The sequence below is a fragment of the Mytilus californianus genome, unplaced genomic scaffold (genome assembly GCF_021869535.1).
Source record: "Mytilus californianus isolate M0D057914Y unplaced genomic scaffold, xbMytCali1.0.p SCAF_4, whole genome shotgun sequence".
In the NCBI taxonomy this organism is placed as follows: domain Eukaryota; kingdom Metazoa; phylum Mollusca; class Bivalvia; order Mytilida; family Mytilidae; genus Mytilus; species Mytilus californianus.
The window spans coordinates 1,374,789-1,399,299 of record NW_026262690.1 but is presented as its reverse complement, the minus strand read 5'-3'; the positions used below and the strand labels follow the sequence as shown (position 1 = coordinate 1,399,299).

The 24,511-nt window shown below is 32.5% G+C and overlaps 1 protein-coding gene across 1 annotated transcript in view; it reads right to left on the bottom strand.

Annotated features, from left to right (window-relative positions):
- Positions 1–24,511, bottom strand: part of LOC127737263 (CD109 antigen-like) — an 88,973-nt gene that overhangs the window by 34,386 nt on the left and 30,076 nt on the right. The window contains exons 18-21 of the mRNA XM_052247819.1: positions 15,149–15,269; positions 4,747–4,864; positions 4,212–4,325; positions 182–271 (exon numbers count right to left, since the gene is read on the bottom strand). Coding sequence (XP_052103779.1) covers positions 182–271; positions 4,212–4,325; positions 4,747–4,864; positions 15,149–15,269 — 443 coding nt within the window. The remainder of the gene's footprint in view (positions 1–181; positions 272–4,211; positions 4,326–4,746; positions 4,865–15,148; positions 15,270–24,511) is intronic.

The window sequence follows — 24,511 nt, the reverse complement described above, 5'->3', positions numbered from 1 at the left end:
ATAACAATGAGCAAAATCGATACCGTATACTTTCAGTAAGCCGTAAAGGATCATTCTTACTTGAGTATTTTGGTACATAGTAAACATATTCATTGATACTATACGCTATTCGTAATAAAGGGTTTTTAAACTACCAAATGATTTATGCAACAGCATAGGGTTACAATCATAACACAGTTACCTTTGTCCAACCGTCTGGGCCTGGATTGAAGTCGTTTCCGTTTACATCAACAAAGGTAAAGTTTACATTGTTAGCAAGTTTCACAGAAACCTGGAAGTAAATTTCATACTAAATTTTCAAAAATATAGAAATAACCTTAAAGTCCATATAGTGTAACAATCTCCAAATGATAAATTTTCAAAATCCGCAATTGTTATCATTTTTCACTTATCTAGACTTTGAAAAGGTAGCTGATTTGTATTTTCCCATTCTGGAGAATAATGCAACAACATATATTGAAGACACCTGGTTAAAACCACAAAGATACATATTTCTGCCTAGTTGTACCTTTTCGAGTATATGGATAACAAAAAAAAACCGAGTAATTGGAAAAGAAAAGGTTACCTAGATCATCAGTAATTGAAAAGAAAGATTTTATCGAAATTGAAATATGGTACATCTGCACTCAAAAAAGGTGTGACCACCTCTCAATTTATGTGATTTATATCTTTTGGGTTAAGTTCCAAAATTTAATGATGAATAACGTTTGATGACATCTTCCGTCTAGCTGGCTTTTTGTAGCTAGGTTTCTGTACCAGTGCATAATCTCCATGCATCCTTTTACTTTTTTCACCCTTGACAACAGCAGCTGTATATATTGATATATATATATATATATATATATATGTAGGACTCTAAAGTGCGATGGGGACGCTAAAACGCGATGGTCACGCTAAAGTGCGACGGAACACGCTAAAGTCCGATGCTGCGATACGCTAAAGTGCGTTTTTCCGCGAAAATGCGTTTGTTCTCGAAAGTATGGACGTTTGCAACCATACATAGCATTATGACGCTACACGCCGTTTGTACAAACAAAAATGGACATGGGTAAACGAGAATGTTTGTGTAGATGAAGTTTTTTTTACTAGACACGAAAACAAATGATTCCAATTTTGGTTGGTGCTAGAAAAGTTTGTATGCGGAGGAGTTATTTCCCAAAAAATCATCGACAGTAACAGAAATGCAAACCTTTGATCCCGCTGTGTCGGCGGGGACACACGGGTTTCTGACAGGATACTGGAAAAGAATACTTCTCATAAATTTAGAAACTGACGCTAGTAATTGGAAGGTGTATACCGTAAAAGAGAGCGAAAACGGCAAAATACACCAAGTGTCAAAGTATTTAATTCGTCCAAATTTGATTTAGAAACTCCTTCTATGTTTTTAATCCCGTGTTATTTACTTGCGTGAAATAAAAGCTACTTTTTAATTTTCTAATTGAAATATTTTATAAAACAATTTTTTACAATATGGTTCGTCATGTCTGTGAAAGAGATAGAAAACAATAAACAAAAAACAAACAAGAAGTTGTGGTGTAATTGTCAACGAAACAACTATCCACCAAAGACCATAAGCACTTAGCAACATTATGAACTTCAACGTGGAGGCATGGCTTACATCGCATAGAAGCTATATAGGACCACGAAACGACTAATGTAAAACAATTCAAAAGAGAAAGACAACAGCATGATTTATAAACAATACAATAGACGAAAAACTAATATGAACACAGCAAAAAACATAAACCATTGCCTGAACCCCATTCTCGTTACACCATCGCACTTTTAAAAGCGTGTTAAACCAACGCTATTTAGCGTGTCATGTATACCATCGCATTTTAGCGTGTCATCTGATCGCACTTAAAAAAACAAACAACCATCGCACTTTAGCGTCTGAAACCATCGCACTTTAGCGTAGACCATCGCACTTTAGCGTGACCATCGCACTTTAGAGTACCATCGCACTTTAGAGTCCTACATATATATATATATATATATATATATATAGATTGCCTAACAATGTAATTTTAACACACTATTTAGTATGTAAATATAAGAATGTTTAAAATATTTACAAAATGATGAAAATAAACGCAATATTTCGCTAGACTAACTAGCTTTATCAAGCGTGCATCTATCCAGGTGAAATCGGATGTAGATGATAAGAAACTTTTGCAGCTCAATGTATATGTTGCACTTGAATTTAGCTGCCTTGAAAATAATACATAGATTTGTATGTCATGTGCTGCTATTTCCCATAGATTTGTATGTCATGTGCTGCTATTTATAGGCACTTATATATATATATATATATATATATATATTATATGAATGTTTGATTGATTGATTTATGAATTGATTGGTTAGTTAATTGATTACTGATTGCTTTACGTCCGTTGTGTTTACTTGACCAAGATCAAACATATAATACGTATATTTCAATTGATATTTTAAAGTGTGTCTTTCAATGTTGTGATGTTACACTATTGTTTCAGGTAGAATGAAGGTTGGCGCCTATTTAAATGTTTAAACCCGCTGCATTTGTTTGCACCTGTCCTAAGTCAGGAACCTGATGTTCAGTGGTTGTCTTTTGTTGATGTGGTTCATTAGTGTTTTTCGTTTCTCGTTTTTTTTTTCATATAGATTAGACCGTTGGTTTTCCTGTTTAAATGGTTTTGCACTAGTAATTTTTGGGGCCCTTTACAGCTTGCTCTTCGGTGTGAGCCAAGGCTCGGTGTTGAAGGCCGTACTTTGACTTATAATGGTGTCATTTTACAAATTGTGCCTTGGATGGAGAGTTGTATCATTGGCACTCATACCACATCTTCTTATATCTATGTATTTGTGTGTGTGTGTGAGTATAACTAAATATACAACTTAAATCATTTAGATTAAATCAATGAAACAAGTGCATTTATGATATTAAAATATTGGTCACATCTAAATTAAAAATAAAGGTTAGATTTACTTTAACCTCGAATTTGACATACATAGTCATCTCAGTACCAGAATCTATGACAAACGAGACGATTTTAATTTTAAAATTATCAATTTCCCCCACCTTAGTAGCAATATACCAACTTCACTACATATGGGATATGCATTTCTCAACTTATTCGGTATGCAGGAGCTTGCAGCTTCCACTCAGATTTTATAAAACGTCACCAGTGTCTGAGCAGAAAGTTGATGAACCAGGGGTATGTCAAAGAACGTCTCGTCCTTTTTCTTAAAAAAGTTCATCGGAAGGTACCAAGACCTTGTTGATAAATATTCCGTATCAACTTCACAAATAACACATGATGGTCTTGAAGTATAGATTCTGCGTACTGGCGCTGTTTATCATTTTAATAACGTGTTAAAGTGTTCATTTATTTGTCTTTATTAATATTACTTTTACTGTTTGGTCTGTTATGGTGATATACATTGACGTGGGTCTGTACTTATGCATCCCGTCATTGTGTTGTTTGTATTATTTTTCATTTTTACTTGTGTGCATTGTCCGTGTGACTTTTTATGTTTCTTTGATACATATGACGTGTCTCTGCACTTTAAACATCCTGCCATTGTGTTATTGTTCTATTATAATTTTTGCACACTTTGAACGACAAAATTATTTATATCTCTACCTGTGTGACGTATACATTCTGACGTCAAACACGCGATTCTACGCCAGAGTTATTGTTAAAATTACGATTCGGTCCCAGTGCTTAAAATCCCTCATTCCTTCATGGGTTGATTTGGCATACATAAATAAAATACAAAAATAAGTAAGCAATGAACGAGGTTGTTAAATGTGATAAATGCTTTTTTGTGCTTCTTTGTTAAATACTTGTTTGTTTTTGTTGTGATTAAGATTGTGACACGGTGTTGACTGTACCCCTATTTTGACATTTTTACCTATTATGTCCGTTTGTTTTATTCATGCATCGTTGTCAATATAATGGAATTTGATGCGACTGTCATATAAGTGAGAGGTTTAGCGCTATAAAACCAGGTTCAATCCACCATTTTCTACATATAAAAATGCCTGTACCAAGTCAGGAATATGACAGTTGTTGTCCATTCGTTTGATGGATTTAACTTTTTGATTTTGCCATTTGATTAGGGACTTTCCGTTTTGAATTTTCCTCGGAGTTCAATATTTTTGTGATAAAACTTTTTACATTAATCTATAAATTTGATATTTTGTAGCAAAGCTAATCAGATTTCACCTGTTGATCTTGGTCTAAGTAATTGAAAACTGTGACTTGGACTATAATAATTTCACCTCGTATGGCGGAAAATGGAAGTTCAAAACGCATGAAAAACCTTTGGAAAGTTGTTAACTGAAATAGAATGTGTTATCATTACTAGTTGTATGTCTGTTATAAGTATTGCTCATGAATGGATACAAATGAAAACTTCCAACAATTATTTTTGCATAATGTAAATAAATTGTGCTGCTTTAAAAAATGAAAAGATGACATAACATAAGATACTGAACAAATACTGTAAGAATTTGTTAATGGCATTGAAAACGTTTTCCTTCTACGATTTGATTAAACATAATGTTTCCTTATACTTTATTCTATCTTTTAACTAGAAGAACAAACGTTCTGTCTTCCAGGTTCGTGCTCAATTTATGCAAGATCTACATGACAACCAAACAATTACAACGATTCATAAACATAAATTTGTCTTTAAAATCAGAATTCATTTTGATTGTAAACTCTTCTTCATCATACTGTTATAAAATATAATGATTACATTAGCAGTATTTGCAGCAACTCCGAGACCCGATCTGGGATTAACAGCAAAAGCTGATGCAATCCATTCTGTTATAGAGTCGGGAGCTGTCGCTCTTATTGTTGCGGTTCCATCAGAACTGAAATTTAATTGATATTATTACTCTGATATAATGAAATATATAGTTATAGCATAATTCTAAAATCATTTAGTTTTTATTCCAAATTTGATTAAAATAACACTTTGGCAAACCATATTATTATGATAAGAACGATTCTTAATTGCACTCCCAAAATGAACAACCTTCGTATATCTCAACGTATATTGCATGTCTGTACTCGGTAAGAAACAAAAGAACAGATCGGCATGCATTTCTATTGCTAAAAAAAAATACATGTACGTAAATTTCATTTGAATCAACGGCGAAGTGTTGATAACATCAATTAAACAGCACTACGGCGACTTAAATCAAAACAAAGGCATCTGGAAGTCAATACATTGTAGCTAAAATAAAACAGGGTAAATATTGTTGTGTACGTATGCTAAGTTTATATTATATTCTTGTTACTCGAAAATGTAATTCGTTTTTGGTAATGTCATACTTAACTTACATTAATATAAAAAAGGAGATGATGTATGATTGCTAATTAAGTTACTATCCTACAGTCCCAACGACGTTAACGTTAACAACTATAGGTCACTGTAATACCTTCAACAATGATCAAAATCCATATCGTTGTTGAGCTATAAAAGCTGCGACATGGCACAACATGAAACAATACAAATGAGAACAATAAACAAGAAACAAATATGAAAGACAAAAACCAACAATCTGATTGAATAGAATAGAAAATGGTAACGAGGAAAGTGAAATATACTTCGCTTACAAGGAAGCTATTAAACCAAGAGTTCCAAATGGTGAAGTTGAAATCATCCCTTCGTAAATTTTACGGACGTCATCACGAGTTGGTTGACTGTTATGGAATAACCGTTTCACAGATGATATCGGATATGTTCCTTATGTCGTAACTACAATACCCTTCCCTTTTCACGAATGTGACCTACCGAATTAGACTATTTACCGGATTTGTAATAACATAAGCAACACGACGGGTGCCACATGTGGAGCAGGATCTGCTTACCCTTCCGGAGCACCTGAGATCACCCCCAGTTTTTGGTGGGGTTCGTGTTGCTTAGTCTATAGTTTTCTATGTTGTGTCAACTGTACTATTATTTGTCTGTTTGTCTTTTTTTTTTGGCCATGGCGTTGTCAGTTTGTTTTTGATCTATGAGTTTGACTGTCCCTCTGGTATCTTTCGTCCCTCTTTTACAAGGATTTGACAACACCTCGTTCTATTTTCTGATTAAAAGACCTTTAGATATCCTCTGGTTTTTTCGTTATAACAAAATTCAAAATTAAAACATCATCGGTGCTGTGATCAAGGCATTTTTTAGCTACAGGTAGTGGAATATTGTTTCTTCTCTTTTTCAATATATTTTTCTTCATACAAGCTTCTGTAAGACATTTGTTTAGAGACGACAACCATAACAACTTTGGATAAGTTATTTTAACAAACTTATTAACTTTAACTTGTGTTTAATATAAATAAGAAGATGTGGTATTAGTGCCAATGAGACAACTCTCCATCCAAGTCACAATGTGTAAAAAGTAAACAATTATAGGTCAAAGCCTTCAACACAGAGCTAAACACTTTTAAGAAAGAAGAAACCAAGGAACTGAAAACATCAGACAACACAAGGATTGAAATGTAGAACGTCATCATTTTCGTTATTATTTCAATAAAAAATTACCGGTGTAAATTTTTCTGTTTAAATCAACCTTTTAGCTCATGAAATTCTCAGCAACAAATGTACTTCTTCTAAAGTACTTCTGACATTCAATGGAATCGAAATCACCGATGGAAAGACTGGAAGAGTTGTGTGCATAACTTCAAATCATATTCTCAGGTATCGTGGGCAACAAAATATAATTGATATATCACTCTTGAATCAAAGTCAGAAAGATTATTGTGGTTTTTTTTTCAGTTGATAAAACAAGCTTGTCTCCCTTAATTATCTTGGAAATTGTTTCTTTTGGGAGTATTTCTATGTCGAACCATATCTATCATATTGTATTGTATCAGTACTTTTTATTGCTTAAGGAAAGACTGATTGGAATAGCATTTCAAAAAAGTGTGGGAATCAACTTCGATAATCTTGAACCAAATTTTATTCAATAACTTAAACACGCATAAAATACTGATGAAAAACTTTCAAAATCCTTATCAACTGATTGAATTTGATATATAATTTTTTCACATTAATTCATGAAAAGTATCGTTTGTACATTTTGATTTACAAAGGCACTATATGCAAATGTATATCTAAAATAACGTAGCTGTTCGACCGATATTTTTTTCAATTTAAGGGTAAATAGCATGCCAAAGTTGACAGTTGATGATTGAAATGGTGTATAAAGTTTTTTCTGCAGGTCATAAAACACATAATTAGTTTCATGATATACAAGAAAAACAAAGGATAAGGGGTATCCATATGGCCATGACAAAAAAATCAGTAGATACACAGCAAAAACACACAAAAAGCAAAGGAACGGCGCTTTTATTGCTATTCTTCACCTCAAAGTCTCAATTAGACCTTCAACACGTCTTCAACTTAGAATCCTGCTCCCTCTCAAAATCCGGAGTGATAACATAGATCCAGCATGGCTAAATCAAAAATGCCGAAGTTTGATAAGCTGATATACATATTACCAGAACATAAAGTAGAGCAGAGAGTTATCAGACCCTTGAAAGGGAAGTGGGGACTTTGATCTGTATGTCAATCAGATAGAAAACCCGTTAACAATCACTGAATAACAGGCTCCAGATTTAAGACAGGAGAGGAGTTAAGAATTTGGCGGACTTTAACATATTTGTTAGGAATCAGTCGGGAATCTGATGTTCAGTAGTTGCCGTTTGTTGATGTGGTTTATAAGTGTTTCTCGTTTCTCGTTTTTTATATAGATTAGACCGTAGGTTTTCCCGTTTGAATGGTTTTACACTAGTAATGTTTGGGGCCCTTTATAGCTTGCTGCTCGGTGTGAGCTAAGGCTCCGTGTTGAAGACCGTACTTTGACCTATAATGGTTTACTTTTATAAATTTTGACTTGGATGGAGAGTTGTCTCATTGGCACTTATACCACATCTTCTTATATCTATTGTGAGCAATCAACCATTTGCTAGCTTGGGACAGTGATGTAAAAAAACAACATGAGAAAAAAATGTAAATATTTATGAAATAGGCTTATTTCATCCGATCTGCACGAAGCACAAAAACAACTAACATCAAGACAAAAGACAGAAAGTAACGATCTTAGAGTTCACAAAGTTACTTCAAACCATACCACCAAACAAATAAGTTCTCCAATCCTCACTACACATTCAACGTATTTTTGTATAAACACACAGTTACTCCAAACCAAACAAAATAAAAATCACCGAAGTTGGTAAAAGTCTTCTCTATCATATCCAAATTAATTATTAACTATTTCAAAACCAGTCAACGAAGTGTGTATTTTATTCAAGACATATACAGTTCTATTTTGCTGCAATTTGTTCATAAACAGCTTTTGGGAGGATTCATTCTTTTGCGACTTTTGCTACACAGCGACATTCCATATGTGCAGTGAAGTCGGGTATATAAATTAATATTGTAAATATAGAAATATGATAATGTGGTATAATTGCCAATGAAACAACTCTTCACCAGAGACCAAATGACATAGACGTTTACAACTATAAGTCACCGTACGGCCTTCAACAATGTGCAAAACACATTCCGCATAGTCAGCTATAAAACACCACAAAAAGACAAATGTAAAACAATTCAAAAATTTAATATAACATTAGAATATCAATCAGTACACATCCAACTTCCAATGGATTTATTGTAAAGATGTCATTAACAGTCAGAGAAAAACATGATCTTCTGCAATGTCAAGCTACAGTTATCGACAGATCGTATAGCCATGGGTGTGCATATGGATATAAAAATAATATCTCGTTTGATTTTAATTTGCTGATAACAAAATATTTAGTTACAGTGTTGAATAGAAGAAGTTTATTGAAGGGATTGATAAGTTTTCCCCGGATTGTATCTAAATTTCTGGGCTCGATTAACAACTTATCCTTAAAAATAGGGATGTGTTATCCCGAATGAAATAAGTTTTCTAAAGGTAGAACTAAACTTCAAATCCAAATATGTGTTTCTATTGAAGAATTTAGTAAAGGTTTTAAGTAATTTGTGGTAACGAAAGCACGTATACTTGTGCCACAGAAATTGGATATTTGTCTATATATTTCTTTTTAACTTTTTCTATTCAAAAACAACCTCAGATGAAGCCGGAGAGGAAAAGCATTACTTGAGTATCGAATGCAATATTATTACATAGCTTATTAAGTCGAGTGGTCTAGGTCGCTACCCATAGCGCGGGCGATGTTGCAACTATGCAACAGAAGCAGGGGTTCGTATCTCGCTGAAGGCAAAATTGGTTAACGGAATTTTGCAGGTCTACATTATTGGCTTAAATTTCATACAAAGTATATATTTATTGTGGTGTAAGCCCTGTATAACATGGGGTTATGCGATGGAGAAACTCTGCCTTGTTGCATATTTAGATAGTGAAATATCTGCATGTTAAGTAAAATTAACATCCTTCACGATGGAGAAACTCTGCCTTTTGTTGCATATTTAGATAGTGAAATATCTGCATGTTAAGTAAAATTAACATCCTTCACGACAGACAAAAAAAGCTGATCTGTAGTAAACAATCCCTTTGCCTTTATCGTGTACATTGTACAACCCTAGATTAAGATGAGGAGGAAAGTCATTCATTGACTAACGAAAGCTATATAATATATAGCCGATTTGGTCGAGTGGTCTGTGACTCTGAACACACTACAGGCGATGTTACAACGATGCCAAAGAAGTAGGTGTTCGAACCTCGCCAAGGAAGCAGGTCTAACGTGGTTTGGCTGAATTCCAGCCGAAGTATATATTGAGTGTGGTTATCAGATGGAGAAAGTCTTAACGTTGTAGCATACTTGGAAGTATATATTTATGACAGAACAATAGCATGAGAACTAAAATGTATTCTAGTAGCTAGCTTAGTATATATTTATATACCGTAAACCAACTTATTTTCGCGGATACTTTATTTCGCGTTTAGCTCTTTCTAGCCCATTTCGCGGCGACTTAATTTCGCAATTTTCAAATTTACTTCATGTAGATCAATAAGGAAAAATCCAAGTTTTACATATTTGCGTTATTCTTCTACTCGCGAAAGTCGCAAAAATAAATCGCTCACGAAAACAATTAGCTGGTTTACAGTACCTATATGAAGTTATTTCCTGCCTGAACGATAGGTACTTATTTTGAAGAAACATCCAAGTTTCATTGAAATGTGCTTAAAGACATACAATAATGATCTGTGTAAGGTCATTATTTATTATGATTAGAAATGCATACTACAGTTTGTTAAAACATTCGTTAGAAAGTATTCGCTTGTTGTTCTAATTAGATATTTACAGGACTATATTCTGTTTGATATTCTTCAAAGGGATTAGGCACAATTCTTTCCACCATTTATTAGAATGAAATACTAGAAGCAAAAAAGGTCTTTAACGTTGAAAGATTATTGAAAAACTAAAGGTTTTGGGATTGGGAAAATTTGCGGTATCTAAAGTTTATTTTGATTATGATCATAAGTTACATGTGTTTTGGGAACATTCTATTTTACAAAAACAAGTAAAAGGTCATTTCGGTTAATTGTGGCAAAAATTTGGAATGCTCATTCTCAATATTCTGTCTTACATGTAAATATATGAACATTGCACTATACGACTTTTTTTTTTTACTGCTAGGCAAAACCAAAAGTATTAATCGAATAGTATAGCCATATATTAGGTGGGTAAATTAAAGTCTTTACCTAGAATATTGTTTTGAAAAAATGAGACTCGACTAATCGGCACATACAAGTTTTGGTTCAAGATGTTCTTAGCTTTACACAAACATTTTAAGGTCAAGGTACAATAAATGGGCTACTTCACAGATATTGGTAACATTTTGTATACAACTTTTGCTCGTTGAATTATAACTAACAATCGAAAAAAAGAATGCATTTATATCTTTTATTCTTTGCGATATTACTGATTGAATACTTTTATAATAGGTAAACATTTGTAAAGAGAGCACATAAAATGAACGTTCTCAAATTTGTCAAAAAATCGTCCAATTCCAATTTCATATCCAGACTTTTCTTTTCAAAGAATATTTGCCATATTCCTGACTTGGTACAGGACAGGAAGGTAGTCAATGACCATATTATCATTTCAAATCATTAAAACGGAATTTATGTAAGATCTGTGACAAAGTCCATATACTTCGACCATAAAATTTTAACATTGTCTTTAATAGACTTATTTAGCGCTGGTCGGTGAACATATGATTATTTTACATCATTAAAACGGTAATTTATGTATCATCAACAAATTTATTTTTTTTTACATTCTAAAGATTTGAAATTGGATATTTTTTCGCCGATTCTATATGTATTCTATACAAATATTTACCTACTGTGAAAGAATTCAATCAATTATAATGAGTTGAGACTATCAAAGATCTATGTATTCTATACAAATATTTACATACTGTGAAAATATTCAATCAATGATAATGAGTTGAGAATATCAAAGATCTATGTATTCTATTCAAATATTTACCTACTGTGAAAGTATTCAATCAATGATAATGACTATCAACGATCTGCCACAAACATTCCCTAAATGACGAAATATTTCCAGAGATATAACCACTGACGAGGGTCCTGATTTCGGGAAGTCATATAATTATTCTGCAAAGGTGAAACTAGTTTTCTTATATCTCAATCCTTCCTTTTTTTCCTTTCGAGGTGAAGAGGTACATGTAATAACGTACAATAAAAATCAGAATACCGCATTTATCATCAGCCTGTCAATTAACCGTGATTTCTTTTTCTAGAGACAACTCTGGTTAAATCGGCAGTTGAATGAATATCACATGTTATATTCGATGGTGCTCTTTGTTTGTTTAATTTAATTAAGCTTGAAAGGGCTAACTACTATTATATGTAACTAATTTCAGTTCACAAACTGAATTAGTTTTAAATCTAACCTTTGATTTTTGCTAATTATTAATTGCCGTGACTGGGGTTCAAACTCTTCTTAAAGCAAATTTTGTGAGATTATTCATAAACACATTGACAAAGGATGATTTGTTGAGTTGACGCTGAGAGTATAAATTGTAGACTTAGTCGCTGCTTCTATTTTTTCTTTCTTCTTGTTTTACTATTATCATTGCTATTTTAGCAATAAGTATATATTTTGTTTTGATAACTATCGATCTTTACTGGTAAATAAGTTCGATTGTGCTTTTTTTTGTCGAAAATGGATATTTTACTGAAACATGTTCCCTCTACTGTAAATTCATACGATTTTATATTTCTTTTCACTTTCTTTAACCCAAATAATAAATTTTTTGCACAATTTACTTAATATATAGCTTCAATTAATTATTCCTGTATATTAGTTATTGAATGTCTAGAGAAAATATTCAATAAATTAGATCTATGAAGTTAGAAATATTTATACAATAGAACAATTTTACATAATCAAATGTTTACCGAAATAAGGTACGTTTCTTCACCTATATTGTATAGGATATTATTAAAGCTTCACTGAACTGCGAAAATGATGAGGATCTTTGGAGGTGGCACGGTAATATTTACATTCCGGAATTTAGGTTGCTCTTTTGTGTACCCTTCTAAACAATGTGATTGGACAAAAAATGCAGTATCTACTGAACATACTCTCTCAAACTAAGGGATGAATCAGGTATAGAAAATATGAAATAATTTTACATACAGGTGAAAATGAATTTTTGATATTTTTTTTAAATTTTGTATTCACCACCTGACAAAAGACCTACATAAAGGCAATAGTAGTATACCGCTGTTCAAAGAGAAAACAAATCCGGATTACAAAAGCACTAGTGGCCTAAGTTTATAAAGATAGCAAAAAAAAAACGGTCATTCTTAAGGTTTAATTTGTAGTTCTGTGGTAACATGACACCATTATGAGTTTTTTGGGACCGGTTAGTGGTTAATGTGTCCTTACTAATTCAATTAGCCCCTATATTTAGCTGAAATTGAGTTAGTATTAGGGGTTTCTTTACATTGATAAGATAATTATTTAGACAAAGAAAGTGATTATCATTGTATGTCAGAAAGATTAGAGAGTTTATTTATTTTCTATGCAAATGTCATTATGTTTTGTTTTGATTTTCTGACCCTGAAAAGCACAAAAAAGGTAAATTGATTATGTAAGGGGACATAATTCAACTCTATGCATACATGAGAAAGAGACAAACAGCCAACTTAGAGATGTATTCTAGTACATGTATTGTCAAAAAGATTTTACAATAATAATTTACTGCCATCTCAAGAATCTTCTTATGTTGCCTACATAATCTGAGAATGCTTAATGGAATCTACGGCTTGCTGTTTAATGTGGAATGGACTTTACTATCTTTTTCATGATTTGTTTCTTATACTGTCTCTTTCAGTCAGATTAACTAGAAATAAAGTTAACAATCCATTATTCCTCCTGAATTACCATGTTTTACTTCTGTGCTGATTTTAAACATTATATATTTGGTTTTTGTTCACTCCTTAAGTAAAAGAAGTAAGATGAAAAAAAGTGTAAATCTGCCAGCTGGGGTAGGAGTGTAATCTTTTATTTTTATTTTTATTTTTTTTTGTAAGAAATAAGTGTAGACAAGTTTTCTTTATTGTAATATGTTTCCTAGTAAGAAGTCTATGCATCATAGGTGTCATGACTGGTTTCAAGTTTGTGATGTCTTTGTTAAGGTGGGGCGGTAGTATTTACATTCCGGAATTTAGGTTGCTCTTTTGTGTTCCCTACTTAAGTCAATGTATATGAACAGTGTGATTGGACAAAAAAAATGCAGTATCTACTGAACATACTTTCTCAAACTGAAGGATGATTCGAATGCAGATAAATATGAAATAATTTTACATACAGGTGAAAATTTTGTATTCACTGCAAGATAAAAGACCTAAATGCACTAGTGGCCTTAGGTTTATAAAGATAGCAAAAAAAGAAAACGGTCATCATACATATTCAAGTTAAATTTTGAATATTATAATGAAAGTACTTCAGTTAACTGTGTATATAGAATTTTGGGCAGTGTTAGAAAGTGGTGAAAATTCTCAAAGGGCTATCATTATCCCTATGGGCCAGGAAATACTACCGTGCCACCTAAAGCATGACTCTTCATCAGTTGATTTTTGCCGGCGATAGCTAATTTTAAACTTTTTTGTTTTGTTAACACGACTAAAGTGTTAAAGAAGTCTTAATTAACGAGGTAAGAATGATTTTGTTTTCACACATTATGTATACTACTTCATTTATTTTAATAAGTAATGTTAATATAATTGTTTTTGCCTGGTAGTAAAATCGTCAACTTGACTTATAGATCTAAAGAAAATAGTGTAAATTATTTTATTTGAACTAATTAATTGTAATTTGGAAAAGTTGTAAAAACAATAGTTTAAGTATATGACACAATGACATTAAAAAGATACCATTCGCCCTCCTTGGTCAAGGTATCTTTTGAACGTGCTAATCATTATCCATTGCATATCAACAACGTAACGGTAAAATAAACAAAAACGCAAGTCCAAATATGAATTAAAAATATGCTCGCACTTTCTGATGTAAATGTAGACACTGTGTCTGCTCAGTCCATTCTTATCTCTTGTATAAACAGACAATATAATTTTTTACTATAAAGTCATCAGAACAGATATTGTTTAATATATCTTCATTCCTTACCTTGTTGTATTACTGACCCATATCCATGTTTCCGGAAATTTCTTTCGTGTTCTCCCAACAGATGCCAATTGAGCAGATCCTGCCGCTTTCCTGCTAGATAATGCCCAACGTGCCCATTCCGCTGAAACAAGTTACCCTAGTAATGCCGCAATGTATTAACAATAAGGATTAAATAACAGAAAGCGGGAGGATAGCTTTTTTAGTATATTCAAAGGCTAAATTATGAATGCCAAACCTAATGTTACAAATTCATCATGATGATAGTAAATAATATAGTAAAGTACTATCATCATGTTCTATTCACCCATAGACATGCATTAGGGAACACCTTTCTTAATCGAAATGGAAATGCAAAGCGCTGCGTTTCGTAGAAGCCACAAACACAGGCGGTGATTCAAATTCAAGATTATAATCAAATCCTGAACTTTTTAAACTAAACAGACAGCAATTAGTGCCAAATGATTCATTCTCACCCTGTTGTGCTGTTTACCCATAACCACGTTTCTGGAAAGTTCTTTCGTGTTCGTGTTGGAACTGCAAGGGGTCCGGCTGCGCCAAACTTAAAATTATCTTGTGCTATTGCTCCTAGTGGCCCTAAAAAAACACTTTGGCTGAAATTAAATTCATTCTCGCCTTGTAATAGTATTTATCATCTTGTTTCGAGTTGATTTTGCTTGTTTCCTCAGATCATCTTGTCTTGGTGCTTCTAGTGTCCCTAAAAAAAGTTCCGGCTGAAATTAAATTCATTCTCACCTTGTAATAGTATTTATTTTATTTTCCTTGTTTGCTCAGATTTTGTAAATAAAAAAGAGAAGAAGATGTGGTATGATTGCCAATGAAATTAATCTCCACCAGAAACCAAATGATATAGAGGTTAATAACTACAGATCACCGTGCGGCCTTCAACAATGAGCAAAACTCATGCTGCATAGTAAACTTTAAATACTAACACTTATTCATATAGAATATCCTGAAAAACACCTTTTCTTACAAAAATTCCTTTTTATCAGAATCATAGCCTAAAAGAAATCACTGCATGCACTCTAACTTTTCTTTTACAGTACATTTGATACCAACCCCGGATTAATATTTTTAAAGAATTTGAAAGCAAGACTTTAATTTTTGTCAGCTTATCCTATGTGCATGTTTTCTGACATGAAATACCTAGAACCTGTATGAAATGTTTTCCCTGCTAGATAATGCCCAACGTGCCCATTCCGCTAAAACAAGGGATGATTTCAACTTCACCACTTGGAACTCTTGGCTTAATTAGTTCCTTGTAAGCAGCAACCCTCTATCAAGGAAATTATGATAGAAAATACAAGCCCTCGAATATCGTAATTACTGGGAGATATATACTCCGTATGCAGGAGCTGCTGGAATGTTGCTACATAGAAATGGAAAGTTCATAATTTGGAAGATGAAATCATCACTTTTGTCGTAAAATTTTGTTTTCAACCGACCCTCATTGTCAATATCTAGATTTAAGTCAAGATATGAGGCAGACTTAACTTTATCTGTTGTATCCTTTATCTCAAGTTCGATGGGATAGATGCGTTCAACATAGTCACCATATTTTGAATTATATAGTGAGAGAACCTGATCTATATAGCGGAAAGTAAAGTTTAAGGATAAGGCTAACTTCTTTTCTTTCTTCCTAAGAAGTTCCTGTATGAAGTCAGCCTCATATGAGTAATGGAAAAAGTCGGCAAGAAGAGGGGCACAGGTGGTTCCCATGTGAATGCCGATTGTTGGCTGATAAACACGTCCACCAAACGTAACAAATATGTAGTCAATCAAGAAATCAAGCATCTTGATAATCTCAGTTTCAGAAAAATTTTTGTTTGAATCAGAGTTATTTTTTACAAAGTAGTATTTTTCCCTCCGTAAGACAAGATACTTGTATCTACATTGACTATTCTTTTTTTATGAAACAAAGCAGGACAAATTCTTTCAATTTGTCTTTTAGTTTGTAATTGGGAATACTTGTGTAAAACGTAGAAAAGTCAAATGTTTTAATACTATTGCAAGATGAAAGAGTCTTAGATTGTATGAACTCTAAAAGATCTTTGGAATTGTTTAGTATCCACATCTGACTCACGCCACCTCTAAAATATGTAGTTTCACAATAACGTTGAAGCCCGGCTTTGATTGCTGATAAATAAAGACAACAGTAGTATACCGCTATTCGAGATTCATAAATCGATTGAGAAAAAAACAAATTCGGGTTACAGACTAAAACTGAGGGAATATAAAACTGATGTTTATAATTCAAAAAAAGGTTTCGTGGAGCAATTTGAAGACCCAACAATATAACCGTTTTTTGAAAGGACACTTATGTAGTTTAGGTATAAAATACAGTAATGGAAGATCCAGTCCTTCATCTTTGGTTGAAATTCCAAAAGAACATAGAACAGACCTATGATTATCCAAGATTTCCTCTTTGGTAAGTGTCGTGGGAGTAAATGTTGAGTTTCCATGTGAATTGTTAATACCTAATTCATTTTACAAGCATCTTATGTAATGTGATTTCCATTCAAAAACCAAAAACGATGTTGTTTGGGGCTTTATCTGCGGTTGTCACAACATATTTGTCATTGAGGTAGGACAAGTGTTTTGCAACATTTTGGGTCTTTAAAGATTGATGTAGCATGGGTATTCATAGACCAATTCAGTTTCTTAATTTTGATTGGTATTAACGACCTCACAGCCTTAATCTATTCGGAAAGAGTATATTCGTCTTCTTTCTTGCGTTTAACCCATTGCCTTGCATAATCCTCGACTGAATCCATCAGTATTTTGAAGTTGTGTTTCCAATTGATGGATTTAGGCTCACAATATTTGGGGCATTTGGATAACACATTTCGCAGAGAACTAAATTGACAATGTTTGAATCACCAGTAATAACGTGGCCAGCCGGATTATAAATGAATGGGGAACTAGCACAGCTGCATTCATGAGGTTTAGACTTGAAATCGTCAATATTGAGATCTTGCAACACGTGTTTGTAATTAATAAAGAATATTATTTTTATTATTTATGATTATTATTATTATTATTATTAGGTCTTTCCACTTTTCTGTGGAAAGACCTATTGGTTTTCTTCTGATTATTTTTTTTTTTTTTTTTTTCCGCCTAATTTTGTTCTTGCGATAAATATTTGTTTCGCAATATGTCGCTTAGATATTTGGTATATGATATCGAACAGTTTATGCGCCTTTGAAATTTACCCTGCGTAACCAAATAATTTTCTTTGTAGGAGTTATCTCCCCGACCACTGTTTTCCTTGTGCATGCCTCTCCTCCATAACCGTAAAAGAAAGCGACATATTTATTTTATAACATTGATCGTTATATCCTTCGCATGATTTGTCCTATTTTGACCGAAGCAATATGAACGCTCCATATGAGAGTTATTTCCCCTTATGCATTTGATATAAGTGATATGCATTTCTATCTTGTAAACCATAAGTGATAGAGACCTAGGATCTTTTGATTTGAGGTCCTTGGTCCAAAAAAATAAAAATTAGGCCGAGGTCAAATGTCAAGGTCATATTCTTAATTTTAAATTTGGCTTTTTTTCACTTATTTCCAAAAACCGTATAAGATATCGACAAATTATTTTTACTAAATTGTTATTTGCGACATGTCGTAACACGTAAATTTTGATTGCAAGAATACGTTGAACGTAAAAGGGAGTTTTCTCCCCTCTTGTATTTACAAATACGCATATGGTGATATAACTCATTAACTAAATATAATTAAGACCTATGGTCTTTTGAATTGAGGTCCTTGGTTTATGACCTGGAAATTGATCTCAAGGTCATAGCTTAATTTGACGTTCTAGATTTTGACCTTTGCTTCTACCTCATATGTATACATGATAAAGCCATGAGACTTTTGGCAATAGGTATCAAACCATTTAACCTTGAAAAAACAACCGGAAGTGACCTTGTGTAAAAAGGAAGTAGCTATATTTTGTACTTTCTTAATATAAAAGTATATACAACCAGATATTTTGGGAATCAGTGTCAATTAAATATTCAAATAGTATCGGAAGTATCATTTTTCAAACCGGAAGTAACAAATTATCTCCCTTTTTAAAAAAATATTGTATACAAACCATATATTTTTGGAATCAGCGTACAATAAGCTATCATTTGACCAATGAAATGACATTTTTAACCTAATTTTACAACTTTCATATTAAAATTCATGGTTTTTGGTGGAAAGACCTTCAATTGTTCTCTGAACAATTGGTTTTTAATTATTATTATTATTATGATTATTAATATTACTATTATTAACTAATAGAAAGTTCAGTATATTTTAAGAAAAACGTTACGCCCGCATAAATCATTATATGATTTTAAAAATGGTAAAACTCCATATATTTTACAACTAGAATTTCCCCAGAATTTTTTCAGCATTAAACGTATTAATTTTTTCAATCAAAAACATTATTAGCTGACATCTCTCGAAAACTGCGATCTTTGCACCTTGCATCAGTATACATTCCTTGCTTAAAAGTTATTAATGAATGACAAATTGTTCTAATCAGTACACGGTTTTTTAACAAGAGTAAGCGTTCTTGACATTGTCCGATATTAGACAGCATACGTTGAATGTTCAAAATTGGAAATAGATACTCGTGTTGTTTTTGCAAGTATCAGATAATCGATAACTTATGAATATTAAAAAGTCCACCAGTGGCCTAATATGACCGACACTCTAAAAATGTACTGAAGAACATCTGTATCGTTTTAAAAGACCCAATAAATTCAAAAGTATCATTTATCAACACCTTAAGAAGCACAATCATCCTATTAAATATTTAGCAGTTCAACCTTTAGAAGTAGTAAATAAGCAGCCTGGTGAATCTCATTCAAAGTTTGTACGATCACGGAAAATAATTGAATTAAATTGGATTAAAAAATTACAGACAGTCTACCCTCTCGGTCTTAATGATAATATCATGGGAATTGGTAATATATCAAGAACCGATTCTGTTAACATTTTGGATATAGTTTCTAAAACTGTTCGTAAAAACCGTTCTCATGGTCGTAGAAAAAAATCGCAATCAAAGAAAATTTCGGACCAATCATACCAATATTTCGGACCTAATTTCTATTTCAAAAAACAACGGCAAACATTATCTGTTAACATAGCTCTGTTCATTACCGGTTAATAAGTTAAATAAAATTTTAGAGGATTGCAACATAATTTCATATAGCAGTCCTAAGTATGAAATCGTTCAAATTATAATGGCATATTGTTATTCTAAACTGTTTCCCAAAATTGATCGCCCTGAAGATCATAAAAAACAGTTATTAAAATAAAGTATGTCAATAAAGGTTTTGATTTTGTAAATATTGCTGGTATTTTTAACGACCATTCTATTAAAGAACAAATTCCGGGATATTTTGATAATACTGAGCTCCCTCTTATTTGTTATATTTACAAGAAATCTACCCGGAAATTTGTGTTTAATTATAGCCAATTGTGTAAAGATGTTAATATCAGTGAAAATACACCTACTTCATGTAATTGCAGTAATTCCGAATACATTTATGGACCCATTTCCCATGTTATAACAGGAGATCTTAACATCGTTCAAGACCGAGAGTTAAAATCATTCCTCAGTAAAGGACCTAAATATCGTCCCCCGTCAATTATTAATTGGAATGAGTGTCGCAATATCATCCACGACTCACTCCATACTTACTGTTTGAAATGGATAAAACGGGAAAAAGCTGACAAAAAATCTGTGGACTCTTTTTTTAATTCAGTAATGAACATAGTTGATATACGTATTCAACATTTTAAAGAACATTTTACTCTTAACAATAACCACAATAAACCTATTTCTCGTATCAAACATAAACTAAAAGATCTAGCCAAGGAATTTGTTTTTGTCACGGCCGATAAAGTTGCTAATAATATTATTATTGTTTGACGTAAATTTTACATTGAGGTTCTGAAAAAAGAAATCACCAATTCACCAACATTCCAACTGACTCCATTTTCAGAAAACGACATCTGTAACAAACATAAACTTTTAGCTACCGCTTTACAAGCAGAACCAAATACAATGAAAGTCCCAACTATGTATTGGCTTCCGAAGCTACACAAAACACCTTACAAATATAGATTCATTTCGTCTTCAAGCCATTGTTCCACTACTAAATTGTCTATTCTTCTTACCAGTACACTTGGTACAATCAAAAACCTGATAATAAATTGTTCAAATAAGGCCTTCGAAAATAGTGGAATTAATTACTTTTGGAGTGTCAAGAACTCGTTGGAAGTACTTGATAAATTACATGCATATATTGGTGATTTTGAATCTGTTCAAAGTTTTGATTTTTCTACCCTATATACCACATTGCCTCACATTCTCATTAAGAAAAAATTCACACACCTAATTAAATGGGCATTTAAAAAGTCAGAATGTGAATATATATGTTCAAACTCTTTTAGGTCATTTTTTAGTATAAATAAACAAAAAAACTATGTCAATTGGACATGCTTTGATACTATATATGCCCTTGAATTTTTACTAGATAACATTTTTGTTCGCTTTGGAGATTCCGTATATCGTCAGGTTATCGGAATTCCAATGGGGACTAACTGTGCACCACTTATTGCGGACCTTTTTTTGTATTGCTATGAGTTACAATTTATGACAAAAATCAACAAAGACCCATCGAAACAACATCTGATACACAAATTTAATAATACTTTAGATATTTGGATGATATTTTGGCTCTCAATAATGACGACTTCAGTATGTATACTAAAGAAATTTATCCTGTTGAACTTACTTTAAATAAAGCTAATACTAACAATGACCACTGCCCTTTCCTCGATCTTGATATCTATATCATTAATGGAAAGCTTAATACTAAAATATATGATAAAATAGATGATTTTTCATTTCCTATCGTTAATTATCCATTTTTAGATGGTGACGTTCCCTTGTCACCATCTTACGGTGTTTATATATCTCAACTTGAACGATTCGCTCGTGTATGTAACAATGTTTTAGATTTTAACGAGAGAAATTTATGTATTACTGAAAAATTATTACACCAGGGTTTTCGATATTACAAACTAGTCAAAACATTTACTAAAGTTTATCATCGGTATGAGGACATCATTCGTAAATATAGCTCAACATGCAGACTTCTTATACGTTCAGGTATTTCACATCCAATTTTTTATGGAAATATTCTTTGTAAAGCACAAAAATGTCAGTATTCACCTCTGAAGCTAACAAAACCTTTAAATAGACTTATTAAGAAGGGATATAGTTACGATACTGTTGTCAGGTCATTAAAGATTGCATATTTTGGCGTTAATATTGATTCACTTATAGGGTCTTTGCATCGGCACTAAACACATTTATTTATAAACCAGTTGTTGGCATGACACGGGTTATGTTCTTCTCATATATGTTATGATGGTATGATACTAAACCCCTAACGGGAAGGATTGTGCCTGATATTCATATGATGAAGACATAATCTTTCAATCAGTTTAATTGAAGTCTGGAGTTGGCATGTCAGTTAACTGCTAGTAGTCTGTTGTTATTTATGTATTATTGTCATTTTGTTTATTTTCTTTGGTTACATCTTCTGACATCAGACTCGGACTTCTCTTGAACTGAATTTTAATGTGCGTATTGTTATGCGTTTACTTTTCTACATTGGCTAGAGGTATAGGGGGGGTTGAGATCTCATAAACATGTATAACCCCTCCGCATTTTTGCGCCTGTCCCAAGTCAGGAGCCTCTAGCCTTTGTTAGTCTTGTATTATTTTTAATTTTAGTTTCTAGTGTACAATTTGGAGTTTAGTATGGCGTTCATTATCACTGAACTAGTATATATATTTGTTTTGGGGCCAGCTGAAGGACGCCTCCGGGTGCGGGAATTTCTCGCTGCATTGAAGACCTGTTGGTGACCTTCTGCTGTTGTCTGTTCTATGGTCGGGTTGTTGTCTCTTTGACACATTCCCCATTTCCATTCTCAATTTTACAGTTCCATTAAATTATATCTGTGTCTGGCCAAAGAAACAATTTTGGTATATGTTCGTTCAATAATAAATATATCCATTTTTCACTGGATTTCCGCCTCATTAGACCCCTTCGTTTAAGAAAGACGGACGGATTAGAACATCTTATCTAGTCATGTAGTTATTCGTTTTATTCTTGTAGGGGTGGTAAAATGTGACATGTATGCCCTTTGCAGATGAAGAAAAAATAACCTTAAAATACAAACTTGTTTGAAGAAGAATACTCTTTGAAGTCGATTGCCATGGTTTCCCGAATTCGAAACGTTTTGAATGTTATGAGTGTTATAATAACACCATTCAAATGATACCAAGGCATAACATTTTTAATTATTTATATATAGAATTTTTTTTTCAAATATTTGCTGCTGATATTAAGCAGTGTAAATTAATGGAAAAAATTGTAGGATATCTCACAACTGCTTACTTTTCACCCCCTGTAAATACACTCATCATAAATACCGTTTCGTCTTCAAATGACAAACAAAGATTCTATCAATAGTCATGTAAACACAGAAGTGCTGACTACACAGCTGCGAACAAATTCAACAAAAAGCAACTGTCTAGTCAAGTATGGTATGTTGGTGTTTTGTTGGAGGTGGAAGTGTTATTTCAAAAAAAGGTAGATTTTAATATTTTTTTGGAGTAGGGCTTTAAATAAAGGCAACAGTAGTATTCCGCTGTTCAAAAGTCATAAAGCGATTAAGAAAAAAACAAATCCGGGTTACAAACTAAAACCGAGGGAAACACATCAACTATAAGAGTAAAACAACGGAACAACAGAACAACAGAAACAGTGAACTGCAACAAAAACAAACGCCATAGAAACGGACTATTAGATAACAACTGCCATATAACATTCATAATTTCATTTAATTTTAGGAACAACATGCATGAATAATATATCTGAATCTGTAGTCTTCTACTTTCTATCTTTAAGCTTATAATTTTTTTTTTCCGTTTTGTTTATTTATACTATTTTTCTTTACCTTGATTCTTATTATCTTGTTTATGATATAATGGGGAACATTTGTGCACTAAAATGCCCATATATAGATATAAGAAGATGTGGTAATGAGACAACTCTCCATCCAAGTCAAAATTTATAAAAGTAAACCATATACAATTATTGATTTGGAAATAAAAGATTAAAGAAAGTAAAAGTCAAAACTAAACATAATTATAATAAATTGTGGAAGTATACCACTTTTAAGTAAATATTTCATAATAAATATAAGGAGATGAGGTATGAGTTTGGATATGACACAGAAAAATATTGCAATGCAAATAACGGAATTGCATGTTTTCAACAGGATTCGAACATGAATCTAAGGTCATGTAATATAGGGTTGGCGATTTAAGATGTCATGAATGTCTTATTGTCCGACATGGAAAAAAAGACAATCCGCTACTGTGTGATACGTTATCAACGTTATGATCTATTATCGAATTATATAATAATTAACACGACAGATGTCACGAGAGGACGACGAATTTTTTCGAAAAGTCTGAGCGCAGGATTAGCTTCATGTTCCTAGTTGAGTCCTATCTTGTTTGGCAACTATTGTTTGCCTCTCTACTTTTTTTTTTTTTTTTTTTTTTTGCTATTTTATTGATCGACTGATTCTCAATTGAACTCCGTGACATATATTGCAGTTATTTTTAAGACAAGAACAAACTGAATAGAAAGGTTAAGAGTTAAATTCAATATGTTGATATCTGTTGTTATTTTTTAAATGACTTCCGTAGTTTGGTAACAGTTCCATT